We start from the raw sequence: 19,176 nt of genomic DNA, 5'->3' as shown, positions 1-19,176 counted from the left end.
TAACCATATCCATTAGTTACTTAGCATTTTATATTATCTTTTGTATGCAATTACTATCCGATTCGAATGAAACGATTACGTTTTAATTGTCAATTCATCAACTGTTGTGATATTTATTTCAATTAGATGTTTAGCCAATTACGGGTCCCTTTCTGAGGATTCACTGGAAGACATTAAGCAGTGTTCATGTAGTCTATTGAAAATAGCTTCCTACTACTACTGTCCTGCGACATATGCAATCTATCATATATCCTAAATAACAATATGAGACTGTTCCGTTGAGGACCGTCCTACCATGACTGGTATACGATTGTAATGTGCAACACTTTGGGCAGTTCTACTTTTGCTTCGTCAACTTTATTACAAACGCAGTGCTTTTACAACACACCAGCGTAAAACCTGGCGTATGGTACTATGCTAGAAGAAATGTGCCTTACGCATTGGTTTAGTAGTCTACGACAATCTTCGCATCATTAACTTTCTAATGACACTGATTTCAGGCTCATTGGTTGGATGGTTTCAAAGTCTGTAACGGGCATATATAGTTACACTTTTTTTCTTGTGTTTTATATTATTGGGATAAGGATGTACAAACAACAAAAGTTTGCAAGGCATACCAACACGCATTCACGTGTGAATGTGTGATATTACCAACGATATAACTGTAAATTCCTTAACACGCACATATAGGTGAAACTTATATGTAAAAGTATTATATACTCATCTCACGCATTCAGCATAAGAAGTGAGCTGCCCTCAACCAATAATATTAACCTATTATAAGCGTCACTCAGAAAAGCAGGTATTATTTAAATACTGTTGAATTATCGAAATGTCCTCCCAAAACCTACGTAAACACAGGTTCAATGCGAAGAATTTATTCAAGAGTTTTAATTTAAAAATTTAATGGCAAAATTAATAATTTAATTAGAGCGTGATTGCTATCACAACATCTAATTATCCAGTTCACAATACAAATACCGAAAATATGCGATATCGCTCCGAATCTCAGATGGAGACTAAACCAAAACCTTCAAAACACCCATGTTTACGAAAGTTCAATATTGTTGGCCTCCTAGTAATAGATTGTATGAGATCGAATAAGCCAAATATCGATTTTATCTAACTACCTTCATCATATAAATTTATAATTTTATATTATTTTGACAATTCAAAATCATTACAAAAAACTATTTAACTACCATTATATCGCACCTACTTAAGACGCAATTCCGTGAAATTACGACATAATTTTGTATCCCGTGATTTTGTGTCTCTTCTACGTAAACAAGTCTCACAACTATGAAAAATCTAACGATGTTGCAAGTATATTTGTTTTGTTTGGACAAAACCTACGTATTAGTGAGGTCACACGACACTTAATGATATTGGTAAGTATCATACGAGAAGTATACCCAAATTTTTAAAATATAGATTGAAAATTAAAGAGATTCTATATTATATTATTCTATATAATTTATTACTATTAGAAACTACTTATTTATTTCAATTGTAACAGAATATGTTATGGAAGAGCGGGGTCGCCCGCCATAAGTACTAGTTTAATACCAGTTACTTACTGGGACGGTTCCAATTTCTATGTTATATTTAAAATATATTTAAACTTGTTTTTTACTGAAATAAATATTTTTGTATTTTGTATTTATTTAATTAACCTTAATTATATTATGAAGGAAGATTAGTTATGTTTTGCCATAAAGTAAACTTTTATATTTGTCTGCAAGGGTGAACGGTGCAACTGTATAACGATTATACAATGGTTCCACTTTAGTGACTGTCCAGCCAGAAATATTTCACAATTATTGTTAATGAGATTAGAGATCCTCATATCTCATACTAACAGAGAGAGAGGCTCCCCAGAAAAGTGATCTAGTTTGTATATATGTAGATATGTGTATTAAAATGTACACAGTCTAACGTCACTCAATCTTGAATTAAATTATCTGTGTAATTTCTGTATTGTTCTAGTTCTAGTCTGTAAGGCGAGAGCACTGTTACCTATAACACGGGTTTATTTATTTATTTTATTTTTATTTATTTATTTAATTAAAGACTTAATTAAAAATAACATTTTACACTAATTGTTGTAGACCAAAGCACTAGATAATTAAAACTGAGACTGGTGTTTGAAGATTTGCAAATAGATCGTAGTCTGTGCTAGGGCTGACAAAAAAGATCAATTTATTTTAAGACTAAAAAATAAATAAAAACTAGAGTTATAAAAAGGTTAAGCCTACATTTACATTATTTAATTCATTAATTCATTCATTTAATCATGTTAATTCATAACACCAATGGCTCATTTATTTCAATAAAATTCATATGTATTGCAAAACTGCATAAGCAATTATTTAAAAATATTATCGAAGAGTACGGACACCCCTTTTTTTTTATCTTCTTACTTTTAGTTTATAATAAGTTTAATATGTATAAGAATTGATTTTGTTTTTAGGTCTTTAGACCTATGTAATTATTCAAATAATAAAAAGTACAAAAGAAAGAAATATGTCTATAACTGTAACTGTTCGATTAACTTGTAACATATGGCACTTTTATTAGCTTTACTGAAAAGAACAGGGATCTCAATTCCATTACGGAAGCTAACTCCCTTTCTATTAATTTGTTAACAGCTGTTCTATTGGTTTTTTTTTTTTGAGACATTTTATCGATGCTGATATTAGCATTTTTGTTTTTTAAACTACAAATAACAAAACATCAAAGACAATGTACAAGAGAGATTTGAACTCATAACCTCTAATCGTGGGCCTACCTGTTACACCACAAGTGCAAAGCGTGTTAGCCCGAATGACGATACCTTAAATCCATAGAGTGATTAATATTATCCTCATTGCTCTAATTATTAAGAATTCTTTCTAACCTAACCAACGCAACGTGATGCGCATTGACTAAACTGGTTTTGCTTACATAATATGTGGGCGTCCTTAGTAGTTGTAACTTCAATATTTACGTGTGCTATATGTATGCTTTTGTGTGTGTTACGCGACACTGGACGGGTGCAAATATAACTATTTTACTGTGTGTACCACAGTATTCTCAAATCTTTGTCAGTATATTAGTTACTACGGATTTTATTTAAATCATTTAAATCGTAATATCTAATTATGCAACATTCGCTGCCAAAATCAATGAAGGTCTTGAATGAAATTTGATTTATTCTGACAGCCTTATGATGTTAATATAAAAAAAACGATAAGTGATTATTAATTATTGAAACTATCATAACCGTTATTTTTTTCTTTGACTGACCGGGTATAATACGATAGTGTTTTTGTATGTATGCACTTTTCTTTATACTTAAGTTCTTTTAAGATTGATTAACGATATGACCGCTCCTATAACGTTTATTTATAAGTCATATTTTATTTTCATTTATTTACTTCTTGTTCCTTACTAATTGTCAGTCATACTTTATGATTATTTACTAATTGTTATTCATACTTTATGATTTTCATAAATGTTAACACTTAATAGAATTGAAATAATACTTGTAACATATTATAATTACCAATGTTATACTGTGGAACGCCCCGACGGGGCTTCATGTTGTAACATTACGAGTATATATATATATATATATTATGATTTACTCGTAAAACATGAATGCAAGAGAAATAATAAAAAATAAGCTAGTAGCTTGAACTAGTACTGCTTGGTTCCGTGGCAACGTCACACTTGCCACACACTCACACAAAGTTCGTGACACATTTGTTTTTTTTTTTTTTTTTTTTTTTTTAAATTGGACTAAGGCTCTGTCAAGCCCCTCGAGCCGTCTGTTTGTGACCCTCGAGCTTATAGTTACAACTACGAGAGCTCTTCAGGCCCTGTTTGGATTGCATATTTATAGTTTTAACTGAGGACTGCGCTTTTAATGGTTTACTTCGGTTTGTGTCATAATCCATATGACAAATATTTATTAAAGCAATTTTACCCTAGTAGAATGTCTCCAGCGAATCCCCAAATTGGGAAAGGTTAGCTATCATCGGTTATCATGGCATCCGATCGTAATTTTCGTCAGAAAGTAACGCAGTTAACAATTTAGCTTGCCATTCTCACCCACTTGATGAGAATCTGAGCGTATCCTAGGTTTCAAGGCATCTAAAAGTTTTGTAAAAATACTCGAAAGAAAAGACTCATTTTTGCGATCGCCGGCTGCACGGGCACCGTCTGGCACGGCTGCCCAACTGCCGGCTGCGTGAGTGCCGGCTGGCGCGGCCGCCCGAGCAGTGGCTGCATGAGCGCCAGCCAGCGCGGCCACCCGAGCGCTGGCTGTGTGGGCGCCGGCTGTCGCTGCTGCGCGAGCCGGCGCCCACACAGCCTCCTTCCTTCCTTGTCCACCATCCACCTTCTTGACCATCTTGTGTCTTGTGTAGACACAAGATGGTGTCTACGTCTCAGTCCACCGAGATGGTGCGGCATCGCAGAAGGAGGCGAAACGCTCCAGGATCTCGGTGGCCACGCCAGCCGGCGCTCACGCAGCCGTTGCTCGGGCAGCCGCGCCAGCCGGCGCTCACGAAGCTGGCGCTCGGGCAGCCGGTGCCCACACAGCCGGTGCTCGCAGCCGGCGTCCGCACAGCCGGCGCTCGCAGCCGCGTCAGCCGGTGCTCACGCAGTCGACGCTCAGGCAGGCGCGCCAGTCGGCGACCGTGCAGCCGGCGCCCACAGAGGTGGTGCTTGCAGCCGCGCCAGCCGGCGCTCACGCAGCCGGCGCTCGGCCAGCCGCACCAGCCGGCGCCCTTGCAGCCGGCGCCAACACAGCCGGCGCTCGCAGCCGCCGCCGACCGGTGCTCACGCAGTCGACGCTCGGGCAAGCCGTGCCAGCCGGCGCCCATGCAGCCGGTGCGTGAGCGCCGGCTGGCGTGGCCACCGAGATCCTGGAGCGTTTCGCCTCCTTCTGCGATGCCGCACCATCTCGGTGGACTGAGACGTAGACACCATCTTGTTCGGGAGGGTTCGCTGTAAGCCATACCAGATACGGGAGGCAGTAAAAGTTCGAAAAAATATGAGGTTCTATGCATGTGGAACATATTAGTTTTATTCAATTATGAATTATAAATACAGATATTGATATTTTTCTGATCATTACGCGACTATATTCTCCTTGACTATCACCGTGAGGACGTATGAGTAAGTCACTCAGAGAAACTAATGAGAATTAATTTTAATGTTTATGCAATACCCACAAGAAGTCGATTATATCAAGGATTTGCCTTGAAGAGAAACTTGAAACAAAAACGAATAGCATGCGGTATTTTATTTGTCACGTGACTAGCATCAATTTCAATTTCACAAAATATGGGTATTTTAAAAATAAATGACAAGTTTACGGTTCTTATTTGTTGGTAACTAGTATCACAAAATGAAATAATCACAAAATATGTGTTTCATTTTATTTTATTTTGATAAAAAGAAATTTTAAAGTTTAAATGTTGTATATCTTAGTGGATTTTGCGTTAATTCATCCCACTTCTGAAATGTTGGCGCTAACTCAGATCGCGCCAACAGATATCTACATTTTGTGATCTCAGGATCTTAATTTTATTATTATTAATAGTAGTGAAATAAAACATAACTTACTCATAATTAATGCTGTATTTCTTATACTTTACCACTTGTCTTTACAATTTGCCACTTTAACACTTTAACACTTGACAATATTCCACTTCACACTTTCTCGATTGGAGTACAAAAATACACTGACTGAACGGGCTGGCCCGACTCTCGAAGAAAACTCCCACTACTTCCGGACAATAATAATTGCCTTTGTCAATATACGTCTTGTCATGAAACGTATATTGACAAAGGTATAATAACATATTTAATAAGGTGTATTGACGTGGCTACACTTGTTTCATTACACAAAAGTTATATAAAAATAGTAATTTGGTCAGTGTTGCTGATAATAAACAGTATTTTAGCCAGTGTTGCTAACACTTTGTATGGTAAATCTGGTTCACTCTTGCCTTAAAGGTTTTAGGTTGTACGTGGCAAAAAATACGGAAGCCGGAAGGGCATTCCACACCTAACATACCTACTATCGCCTTTGATATTTATTGGTTGTCTCTCTTTCTCATAATTCATTTTATCAAGGACCTTTGCCCTTTACGTTAAAAGCCTTGACAGACAAATCGCGATAGCAAAAGCACGCCCAAAACATTCTACTGAACGCGTTCAATACCTAGTTATAGGTAACTTGTAAGTTGCAATTGTAATACGAGGAATTATGAAGCATACATACTGAGGATTTTAAATTTTCTATTCTGATACAAATTAGCCCTTGACAGCGATCTCATCTCGTGGTAAGTGATGACCACTGATGACTGATGATGCAGTCTAAGGTAATAACAGGCCTGATCGGTTTCTACGCGGCAACGTACCGGAACGCGAAATCTCTTGGCGGCACGGCTTTGCCGGAAGGGTGGTAACTAGTCACGGCCGAAGCCTCCCACCAGAAAATTTTGGCATTTTAGCAGTCTTTGTACCAGGAAATCTGTTTTTGTTCCACCGTTGGGTAAATATAAATAATCTGATGAATTATAATAACGCCATAAATTAAATTTGACGGGAAACTGTTTTTTTTTTAGGAAATCTAGTACTTTTATTAGGTACCTAATTCCTACTTATCAGTCACGTATGATAAGAACCTTTTGAACAATTAATTGTAAATAAGCATTAATATGTCTAGTCAGTTCCTTATTTACTGCTGTCGAGTAAAATACTACAGCTTACATTGTCACTGTTTGACAAATAGAGTGCAATGTCAGAGATTTATCTTATTAGAGCATCAATCATCTCGATTTACTTGATGAAACATCTCGTACGACGGTCGGCAGACGTGACGACCAACTATGTTTCCATACTGTCCGATAACCGTGAAATTATAACTCATTGGTTATAGTAGCGGAGTGAAATCCGAAAGGTCGGCGGTTCAAACCCCACCCGTTGCACTATTGTCGTACCTACTTCTAGCACAAGCTTTACGCTTAGTTTGAGGGAAAAGGATTTTCCGCCGGAACAGTGACCCGCCTGCTCGTTTGCTCCTTTCGAGCAAACGAGCAGGCGGGTCACTGTTGTTAAGCGATTACCGCCGCCCATGAACATTTACAGCACTAGAGAGACCGCCCATGTGTTGCCGGCTTAGTTGCCGGTTTTTCAGGAATTTGTTGGTTGTAATCATCTTGTCATCTAATGGGAACACTGCAGAAGGTGCAGAATTCCACAGCTGTAAAGACTAGAATACAATAGAATATATTTTTATAAAAGTAAACTTTTAAAAATGCAATGGTCAAAACAATTTTATTTACCACTGGTTCGTAATGCCGTTTCTAGACGAAAGGATATATACAGTTATGAGGTGGTTCCCATAAAGCCTAACCTCAAAATGCCAAAACGTCACACAAAACTGTTTGTGTCGTAAACAACGTGCTAACTGCTAACGATGTCATTGTCGCGGCTAATTTTAGCTCATGCGGGTGGGTATATTTACCGTTTTCTATTTATTTCGTAAAGTAACAGCCTATTTCCCACGAGCCAATACATTCACGATACTTTTGGTATCGGCAGCATGGCTTTAGGAGATACTGCGACATGGAAAGGTTGCGTTCTAGTATGCTTATATGTAGTCTAGTTCTAGTATGTAGTTGTAGTAGTAGTAGTAGTAAAGTTATTTGTCGACCTCCCTGGCCCAGTGGTAACACTGGTCTTATCAGTGGTTAGGTCCTGGGTTCGATTCTAGGCAGCGGGAATTTGGTATTTTATAATTTCTAAATTTCCTCTGGGCTCGTCTGGTGGGAGGATTCGGCCGTGGCTAGTTACCACCGTAACGGCTAAGCCGTGCGGCCAAGCGATTTAGCGTTCCAGTACGATGCCGTGTAGAAACCAAAGGGGGTATGGGTTAAATAAGGTTAGCCCGCTTCATCTTAGACTGCATCATCACGTATCACCAAGTAAGATTGCAGTCAATGGCTAACTTGTATCTGAACAAAAATTCGGTCGCTCTCTGCAACTTCTTAAGTAGTAGGCCTATCTCTTGTGCTAGTTCTAATCTGAAGAAGGAAGGCGACAATTTAATGTCTTTGTTTATCCGAAAGCAATAATATTTTCTTTTTAATACCTTTATATTCCTACAGAGTTGCCAGTCGTTCGTCTATCTGTTGTGTAAACTTTACAACCTCAGAAATAGCTAGGAAATCCTTATTTATGTCGCCCTGTATCTAAATGATAATCCTTTTCCGTCCCCACTTTGAAATGGATACTTTACACAATAAAACGTGACGACTCAAGATAGAGACTGTGGCATGTGTGATGAAGATCGTAAATCGGTGTAAGACGCTAAGGGTGGCCAGAAACGGGCAGCTGAAAGCAGTCATGACGGACCGCTTCAAACTGCTACTACATAGTTACAAGTTAAACTAAACTAAAGTTTATAAGTTTAAGGGTGTCTGGCATGGGATTGCCACGATACTAAGTGTCTGGCAAGTGAGTGAAGTGATTTCTAATACTACTCGAAGAAAATATGAAAAAACTGTTTTTTTAACTGTGTTTGTTTTTTAAATATTAATTTCTTTATTACTTTATACTTGCCGTAAGATTTTTTACACCTTTATGACCTTTTACCTCCCAAAGCTACCATGGTCCGAACTTTATAGTCGCTGATCGATGTTCCCTGTGTCCCTCAGAGAAACTCTCAGCTTTTATAAAATAACGAAGGCACAACACAAATAACGAACACACGCTGGCTCTTAAGGTGAGATCTATAGAGCCCACTTTGACTTTGCCAAGACTTAAGATTGAGTTAAAACGAGACAGAATTATGTGAGAGATATAGGTACCTTTGTCTCGTTTTAACTTTGTCTTAAGTGTAAGCAAAGTCAGAGTTAATCTCTATAGATCTGCCATAACTGCTCCGGTCCGGCTTCCGGTGTCTGGCCGCTCTAAGAAGTTGTGGATCAAAGATTGCAAGAATAGAATCTGTCTGTTACAATTAAATTTGTGATGTGCATTTGAACTATTTGCAACATCTTATTTATTAGACCGATTTCATTATTTATTATAGAACAGAATTAGTTTTATTTGCTGATCCAACACATATTAAATATAATCCATACTATACTTAATATTATAAATGCGAAAGTGTGTCTGTCTGTCTGCTACGTTTTCGCGGCCCAACCGCTGAACCGATTTTAATGAAATTTAGTACAGACATGGGATACATCCCGGGAAAGGACATAGTTTACTTTTTATCGCGGAAAATCAAAGAGTTCTACGGGATTTAAAAAAACCGAAATCCACGAGGGCGAAGCCGCGGGCATCCTCTAGTAAACAATAAAGAATCATCTTTAAATCTAACTTGGTCTAAAATGTGTCGTGCCAACGAAAAGGCTCAAGGCATTAGGCAAAAAAAACAGGCTGACTTGAAAGTTGTAGTGAGATAGAAACATTACGCATTAAGATCCAAAAAAAATGGATATAATAATTATTGTATTTCTAGAGTTATAGACTGTGAAACCTAAGAAACAGCCAGATTAATACTTTAAGCCAGAATGACACAAGTTAAAAGTTTAGCTTTCTATTTCAAAGAATATACTTATATTAATCTAAACTTCTTTCTTTGAATTTTGTTTATTTATGGCCAATATGCCAATATCCAATATTACTCATATATTTAATAAAATTTCTATAAGTAGGTACTTCGAATGAGAGAAAATCTTAGAAACTAAAACAAGCAATGAATATGCATTCTGCTAATTACATGTTCCCATTCTCATTTACGCAACAACTTTGTTTTGTGTGCATGCATGTATTGAGTTGGTCTGTAGGTACAGTCAGTTTGGAAAGCGCATGATATTAATAAAAAATAAAGAAATATTTACTTTATCTGAATTCTGGAACGTAGGTAAACTCTGGCAAACGAATGGCTTTAATCCTAATTTGGATTCGGTCTTATTTTATCCTAACTTAGTTACTGGATATGTCATGAGAAACTCTTATTTGTATAGAGACTATTTAGTTGCAAATATCACATAATAAACACATTTAATTCCGTTCTGTAATTACAATTGTACGAGAGTGCGTTGATGCATGAAATATCGATTCGACATGAGATATCGATTTTGTTGACTATTTAATCAACATTAACGTAAAATAGGAGATATAGAAATAATTTAGCATACATCAATAAGTAAGAAAATAGTCAGGTCCGAATTAATCATCGATTAAAAAACTTTTTTGACAGTTTCGTCCTCGACTGTACTTGCTTACGCTAGTTATAAGATTTTATGCAATTCTCTTTTATCTAGATTTGCATAGAGATAAACCCACAAATATCACTTAATAAACACATTTTACTGCGTTCTGTAATTACGAGTCTGCGTTGAAGCATGAAATATCGATTCGGCATGAAATATCGATATTGTTGACAATTTAATCAACGTTAACGTTAACTATGTAGAGTTAGAACTTTCCAATATACAATTTTACGTTTATTATATCCATTGGAACTAGTCTGCTTATCTATAACTAGCGACCGCCCGCGGCTTCGCTCCAATGGGAATTGCGAAAAATCTAGGCTTATATTATTCCTTGTCTTACAGTCTGCATTATAAAGAGAAAAGTCTGCAAAAGTCAAAAAGTCAATAGTCAAAATCATTTATTCAAAATAGGTAGGTAATATTCTACACCTTTTGTTTGTCAGATTTGTTAGATTTGAAAGATGATATAGTGGTGATAATTGATTACGTAAACTTAAAACTAAAGCTAAAAACTAAATGAAATTTTTAAAGCTATCAGTTTCAAGGGTTTGGGCTGGGCATTGACAAGTCAGTCAGTGAGTGAGGACATTTTATTTATATGTACTTATAGCTTTTTATCTATTTAGATACTTGCCATCAAATACCTAACTACTTTTTCAGGCGGATTTACTTGTTTTTATCGAAGTTGAATGACGCTGAAATCTAAGATGAAAAAATCGTTGCGTTTAAAGATATATGCCAATTGCCAATCTTTTAACTACTTAGCCTTTAATGGATTTCTTCGAAAACTTGAATGATCGTTCATCACTTATTAAGCGCAAACTTATCATCGATCGATACCATTTAATCAATTTTTGCGTGGTGTCGTATCAAAATGTTATACAGAATTAGAGTTTGCATCATAACTTATCGAGGCAAACTTGTTATCGATTTTTTACGAGGAAATTATCATATCGTAGGGCACGGTTTTGAGTCACTAAGAGATCGGAAATTGATAAAATCATTTCTCTACCAACTGATTATTCTGAGATAACGATTATAGTTAAATCGATATTCGATCATGGATCTGATGTAGGCTTATCTAGCATTGATATATTAATCGCGGACTATCATCGTGATGAAACGCGGGATCGGAATTAACGAAGATGTTATCTAATCTGAACTGTCCCAAGATTGGACAAGTCTACCTTCGATGTCTTTATACATCCCTCTTTGGACATCTTCGGGTTAGTTGATTAAGAATCAATATTTGACCTATCAAGCCGATAGCTATTTAGCCGATAGAGAAGAGCTCTATCAGTGATTATGGAAATTTTGGGGTCCCAAAAATGTGTGACTTGTAACGATGCAGACGTTTTCCATTTTCGAAAAACAGAAGAAATTCGAAAACATCGAATAAGTACATATCTAATAATAGTAGGTAGGTACATTACTATCCAGGCCGGAAATAAAGCAATTTACGGCCGAGTTCGCCTTGTCCTTCCGAAGTAATTTTGTAAACTAAAGGCTTTAGGCTGTTAATTGCTATTTCGCCCGAGATTTGTACTTACCAATAGCACTTTTCTCTTATTTACGAGGAAACAATAAACAAATTAATTCAATAAAAGTTGCATTGCAGTTTGTACAGTAAGAAAACTCTTTTCCATAGTTTGAAAAGAGGTTACCTGTATGAAACTTTCCAGCGATTTCTATTACTGTAGTTTAAGAAATTAGTACGTGCGTACAACGTACATTTTAGTCTTGAAAAGATGACTTTAACTCTGCAGTTCGTCCAAAGTAGGTATGCTTGTCATGTAAACTGACATCCCCACACCGCTCGTACTATACATAAATATCATATATGGCAAGTTGTAGGCGAGGCTATTCTTCATTTCGATTTAATAGCATGCAAATCAAAACTCATTTTTGAACAATCTTGTCTTCTATTCATAAGGTTCTGTCATGCGAAACGTGTTTCACTAAGAGGATAGGCTAAGAACCCATATTGATATGTAGTACCGTAATGAACATTCATTACAATAAATTTTGGATTAGTTAGTTAGTTAGATTTTAATTAACTAGGAACTAGGAATTTAGCTTTCCAGCTCAATCAGAGATATCTTTATTTTACACTTAACATTGCCTTAAAAATAAACAACGATAACAACTGCGTTAGTTAGGTTGGTTAGTTAGAGATGGCTAAAAGACGGTTGGTTCTTTGTCCCTATTTAACACCTTTTTATTAACTGGCTATCTTGTCGGTCTCTATCATATGACTAGTTGATACCCGCGACTTTGTCAATGTGGATAAAGATTTTAAAAATCAATAGAATCCAAGAATTATTATCTAAACCATAATACCATACAAGTTGAAGTCAACGAAAACTTGACAAACGCAAAACAGAGCAATATCAAGAGAAAACCCAGACTTGGAAATTCTCGTGGAAAACCCCGTGGTCACTTTCTATCAATAGGTTCCATTTGATATTACCTAAATGTAGCACTGTCTCTTACACTATAAGTGAGTAAAGAGGTCATACAGTAGCTCGACGACGAGCGTAAATGTATGGAATTTTTTATGGTAATCACCTCTTGTGAGCTATTTTCGCCCATGTTTAGACAAATCGCTAGGAAATGGAACTCCCTTCCAGCATCAGATAGATAGATAGACAGAACACTTTATTGCACACAAAAACATTTGTAAAGGAACACGACACAGAAAGAAGAAAACAGAAAAAACAATTGTGTGCAAAGGCGGCCTTATTTATCAGTTTTCCCCGTCAATTTTAATATGGGTTCAAACCTTCAAGTTAAGAGTGAATAGGCATCTTCTAGGTATTTCGGCCCATATTTAAACAAATCGCTAGGAAATAGAACGCCCTTCTAGCATCAGTTTTCCCGTCAATTTTAATATGGGCACCTTCAAGTCAAGAGTGAATAAGGATCTTCTGGGCAAGAGTGCTTTAACTTAGGCTGCGTCATAACTTGCTAGCAGGTCTGATTGCAACCAAGCGTTAGTTCCATATAATTTTGTAGGTTATGGGTATAGGTAAGTCAGGGCTGTATGTTGTAATAAGGTCGGTTAATGATTCGCAGTTCGACAAATAAAGTCGTTAACCTTAAAATTGCGAACGGAAAATAAAATCATTGTCAGGCAAAACTGCGCCAATTTGAGGCAACAATAAAAATCCAGCAGCGAATGCATAATGACATTAACTTCCTGCCTCCATGTGCACGGCCTTGTACCTACTGTGCGCGGTCAACTTATTCCAATAACACATCTGCGATTTAAATGTTTTTGTTATTTTCTTTTTAGAATTCCGTATCTCTACAGAAAAAAGGAACCCTTATAGGATCACTTCACTGTGTGTCTGTCGTGTCTGTCAAGACCCGTCAAAGGAATCAAAACCTCTTCACTTTCATATGCTATATACATATATAATTTCATATTTAATTAATAATAAAATTATCACAAGTGTAAATTAAAAATTTATAACACCCCCGACAAGTCAAGGTTACAGTAACTAGAAAAGAGCTGATAACTTTCAAACTGTTGAACCGATTTTGGATTATAGCTAAGAACACTCGATCAAGCCGGCTTTCTAACGAAAAAAACTAAATTAAAATCGGTTCATTAGTTAAGGAGTTACGATGCCACAGATACACACGTCAAACTTATAACACCCCTCTTTTTGGGTTAACAAGTGTAAATTAAAAATTTATAACACCCCCGACAAAGTATTTGAGTTTTCCAAAACAACATTTTCAAATAAATAATTATGTATTTAGGCAACGTCCATCTTGACAGCTTGACATTTGTCAATTGACATAAAATTATGAACCTAACGGTTATGTAACCTCCTTTCTACAAGAAAACTAGAAAAGAGCTGATAACTCTTAAACGGCTGCACCAATTTTTTTGGATTATAGCTAAGAACACTCTCGATCAAGCCACCTTTCAAACAAAAAAAACTAAATTAAAATCGGTTCATTCGTTTAGGCGCTACGATGCCACAGACAGATACACAGATACACAGATACACAGATACACAGACACACAGATACACAGATACACAGATACACACGTCAAACTTATAACACCCCTCTTTTTGGGTCGGGGGTTAAAAATGGCCTAAAGAAGTTTACACGTCAAAAATTTATTTTCCTTCAATTTGAAATGCATACGAAAAACTCGTCAAGAACATATTCTGATAGTTTTGATATGACTTGCAAAATTACAAGATTTATTTTTATCGAACCATGATATCATACAAGAACAGTATTTTTAGAGGTTACCCTCCTACTCCTGCCGCTTTTTGATACGGAGGTCATTGTCAATGTTAATAAAAATATTACGTTATTGCAGTTTTATACCCACGCGTTGCGACCACCTCAGTATTTTCACTTTATATCTGTTATAATGAGATTCGAAATGTTTTTTTTTTCAAAACTAAAAAGTAAAAACATTTTCCTTTTCCATCAAATTAGAATCCCTAACTAGCTAGCTAGAGGAATGATTTTGATGATCCGAAAATGAATGCGAGGAACTCTCAAAAAAGTATTATTTTATTAATCCATACTAATATTATAAATGCGAAAGTGTGTCTTGTGAAAGTATGACCGATTCTGAGGAAATTTGGTACAGAGTTAGCTTATATCCCGGGGACGGACATAGGCTACTTTTTATCCCGGAAAATCAAACAGTTCCCGCGGGATTCCTAAAGACCAATCCGCTTAACCGATTTGTATGATATTTGGTACTGAGGTAGCTTGCGTCGCTGTAATTCACATTGGCAACTTTTTATCCCGGAAAATCAAACAGTTCCCACGGGATCTTTAAAACCCTAAATCCACGCGGACGAAGTCGCGGGCATCCTCTAGGTCTAGTCATTAGTAAAATGATAATAAAAGTGACAGGTGGCAGGCCTGATCGCGGAAAAATTTCCATTGATTAGGAAAGAGTAGCACACACACACACACATAGGTACACACAAACTTTCGCCTTTATAATATTAGTGTGATAGTGTGATGTGAAGTGTGATTTTAATTTATAAATTTTTGTCACCAGATGTGCCTCACCGAATGGATCAGGTTACGAGACTACAAGGGAGGCCGCTCAAGAGTCATCCTCGGCTACGAAATGCCAGCATGGGTGTGGGAAGTGTACAGAGTCGTGGGAGTGTTCCTCTTCGGCTGCGCGTGCCAACAGCTCACCACAGACGTCGCCAAATACACTATAGGGAGGCTGAGGCCGCATTTCTTTGATGTGAGTACATTTCCGATTATTATTTTACTAGCTAATGCCCGCGACTTCATCCGCATGGATTTATGTTTTTCAAAATGCCGCGGGATTTACCATAAAAAAAAAACCGCGCCACTCACTATACCACATCGTGGTGTGGAAATGAGTTATTTAGCCAAAACGACTGTTGGAGTGGGCTTTGTGGTTCTCGTACGCTAAAACTATTGAGTCTACAAAAAAAGGTGACTACATAAATTGTAGGAAATTGTCTCTAGTTTAATTGTTACTCAGCCGTTTTCATCGTAAAATGAGTCGGAAAAAAGTTATCGTCAAAAAACTGTTTTTGGACGCCATTTGTCCAAGATGGCGGCACGAGCGGCAAAGGTACGAGGTGGCAAAAAGAAATTCGGAAAGAGCACATCGAAATCTATGAAACTACCAATTTGCAAAACTCCCGGAAAACTTTGCCCTTTTTGAGCACGAAATGACTGGACTATCTTTAATTTTCCTTTTCCTTTCCTTTAATAAAAGAAGCATATGTCTTCAAGTCTCAATAACTATCCATGCAAAAATTACGTATTTGAAGGATAAATTAACAAATAAATTCACTTTCGCATTCATAATAATGGTAAGTAAAAGATAATAAAAAAATATTTACGCATATAGTTGTATAATGTATTGTACAAGTAGATATATTTTTTAAACTTAAATATTCATATTGTTATCTTTTGAATCATACACTTGCTATCAAACAAACTGAAATTAACGTCATCAATTACATTAACAACGCGAGTAAATATAAATGTCATGTTTACATCTAATCATCTTGTTTAATCAAGTTAAAAATTAAACAACCGTTATCTCGACAATTAAACAATTTCGTAAAGCAGTTAACTGATTTTAATAATAACAAGTGATATTTTGCTCGACGTTAAGTAAACGTGGGAAACTTTATTATACTATTTCATTGTATTATTAATGATAAAATAAAGTTTCCTTATGACCTACTTGTTAGATGTCACGTATTTTAGAGAGAACCTTATTTAATTCAGATTTTAAAAAACCGTCAAGTGCGAGTCGGACTCGCACATGAAGGGTTCCTTACCATCATCTATACACATAATAAAATTGTAGAAAAGTGGTGTCTGTACAATGGAAATATATAAAAGAAAAGTAGCAGGGGTTTTTATTATATCGATGCCAAACCCGAAATTGTAATTAATTTTTTTTTGTCTGTTTGTCTATGTGTTTGTGCACGCTAATATCAGAAACGGCTTATTCGATTTAGATACGATTTTCACTAATATATTGTAGTAAGCTTCACTTAACATTTAGTGTTTATTTCATGTCAATCGGTTCATAAATAAAAAAGTTATGTCAATTTAAAGAATCACGGCGAACATTTTTAACGTACAGAGTACGTACTACACGCCTCGCGCCTGAGCGTCCGTGGCTATATAAAGCGTGCTGAGAGCTATTCCACGCGAACGAAGTCGCGGGCACAGCTAGTACAAAATATATCTGACGCTTTTATGTAGAACACAGCACGTTAATAACGGACTACGCCATCTACATATGTTTACTTAAGTATGTGATTTAGTAAATTAAATTTTTTGTGAACACATTTTAATTTTTTTGTGTGATATAACCACAGTTCACAGTTTTCGGATGTTTCCTTTATTTGTGCTATAAGATTTACCTGCTAAATTTCATGATTCCTAGATGAACGGAAAGTAGCCTATAGATTTTCTTGACAGACACGACATATAGACAGACAACAAAATGATCCTATAAGGGTTCCTTTTTCCTTTTGAGGTCTAAAATTCAATAAATATTTCACATAATCGGCCTTTAGCAATTCTAATATGTACACCATGCGAGCAGTTATTGTTATAGTTCAATGTGTCAATATCAGGACGTCTAGATCATTTCAAGTGGCATCAATTAGATGATTGCCTCCACCGGTCAATAGAATTATTCATAGGAGTTACGATAGGGCTAGTGTTAGGTTACCTATGACGTTTTTTCCGTAAACAGCCTAAGGAACCTCATGATGATTCGACAATACTTTAGTACCTCAAATAGGTATCGTGTCCGAGAGGTCAAACCAGTAGTTTCTTTTTAAAATGAATGGCTATAACAAACAGATGCACTGGATGAAACTAAGGGTTCCTTGTTTTGCTACGGACCGCTAAAAACGCACGCACCCGCTTCAATGGCCTACGCCGCTCGCAGATTCGAATTTCGAACGTCACCTGTGGTCTACGAGCATGTTCCAGATATCCCGCCTGCTTAGGTCTGCCGGCATGCCTATATTACCGACTGCCTACATGTTGCCTGCATCGCATACTGACTGCAAATCGAATTACGTACAGATTTGTCTGTTTTGGCGCATTATAGCAAACTAAAGGATGCCCGCGGCTTCGCCCGCGTGGATTTCGGTTTTTTTTTTTGAAATCCCGTAGGAACTCATTGATTTTCCGGGATAAAAAGTAGCCTATGTCCTTCCCCGGGATGTATCTCAAGTCTGTACCTTTCATTAAAATCGGTTCAGCGGTTGGGCCGTGAAAACGTAACAGATAGATAGACAGACAGACACACTTTCGCATTTATAATATTAGTATGGACTAAGCATGTTGTTCCTTGTGTTCACGGACTTCAGTAAAGTAACGCCTGCTTCTGACCTAAACTTTGAATTTCATGAAAGCTTTGTTTCAATTTCGTTGAAAGTTTACAAACCGCTAGTTAAACACGTGTTTAAGTTTCTTGAACGGTAGCCATTGTTTGTTTTATAAAAATATCCGCCTGTTATACTTTTCATGTAGTGTATAATCGTGTAGTGTATAAGTATAACAAACACCATGGTAAAATGAACTATGAAATTTGATTACCATGGCGTTAGTATATCGGCGTACGGCTTATTTGTAAAGGCCGTGGTTATAAACTTTTATCGGCAATAAAAAATGTTTTATTTATAAAACGTGGGCTGCCGTGGCGCTATTAAAAGGTACTGGAGTAGATAATTGAATTATCACGAATTTACGAAGTAAGCCTATCTATAGAGTATAATAAAAAACCGTTCGAATAAAATGTGCCCAGGAACATCCACGAAGAAGCCTGTATCAGAGAAGAGAGAATACTCGTACGTCCAGAAATTGTTCCCTAATCCAATACAGTATATTGTTCTATCGCTAGATGCTAGTTCCTCGTTTATATTTTATAGAGTTAATTAATTATTATTTTAAAAGTGCTATTAAGTAGGTACTTACTCTATGATGTCCGCAACTTCGTCCGCGTAGTTTTTTGAAAATCCCGTGGGAACTCTTTGATTCTCCATTATGCAAGGTATCTCTTTACCAAACTGATGATGTACGACTTCGTGTAAACGATGTAAGCTATGAAAATATTTTATCAAATCAGTCAATCAAAATATATCACTTGCTGCATGCCTGAGAGTTTTCCATAATGTTCTCAAACAAGTTTAGAAGTCTGCCAATCCGCACTTGGCCAGCGTGGTAGGCTATGGTCAAACCATTCTCATTCTGACTGATCTGTTCTCAGTAGTGAGCCGGCGATGATTTGATGCTGATAATGATAATGACGATGAGGATACATATAAACTAACTGAATTGGCGTCTAGTCGTTTTTTTATAAATTTATTTATGG

The 19,176-nt window shown here is 36.6% G+C and overlaps 1 protein-coding gene across 1 annotated transcript in view; it reads left to right on the top strand.

Annotated features, from left to right (window-relative positions):
- The window catches only part of LOC123876012 (putative phosphatidate phosphatase), a 116,469-nt gene that overhangs the window by 50,437 nt on the left and 46,856 nt on the right, over positions 1 to 19,176 (top strand). The window contains exon 3 of the mRNA XM_045922152.1: positions 15,337 to 15,534. Coding sequence (XP_045778108.1) covers positions 15,337 to 15,534 — 198 coding nt within the window. The remainder of the gene's footprint in view (positions 1 to 15,336; positions 15,535 to 19,176) is intronic.

This window comes from Maniola jurtina, chromosome 20, assembly GCF_905333055.1.
Source record: "Maniola jurtina chromosome 20, ilManJurt1.1, whole genome shotgun sequence".
In the NCBI taxonomy this organism is placed as follows: domain Eukaryota; kingdom Metazoa; phylum Arthropoda; class Insecta; order Lepidoptera; family Nymphalidae; genus Maniola; species Maniola jurtina.
This window is presented reverse-complemented; position numbering and strand designations above follow the sequence as displayed.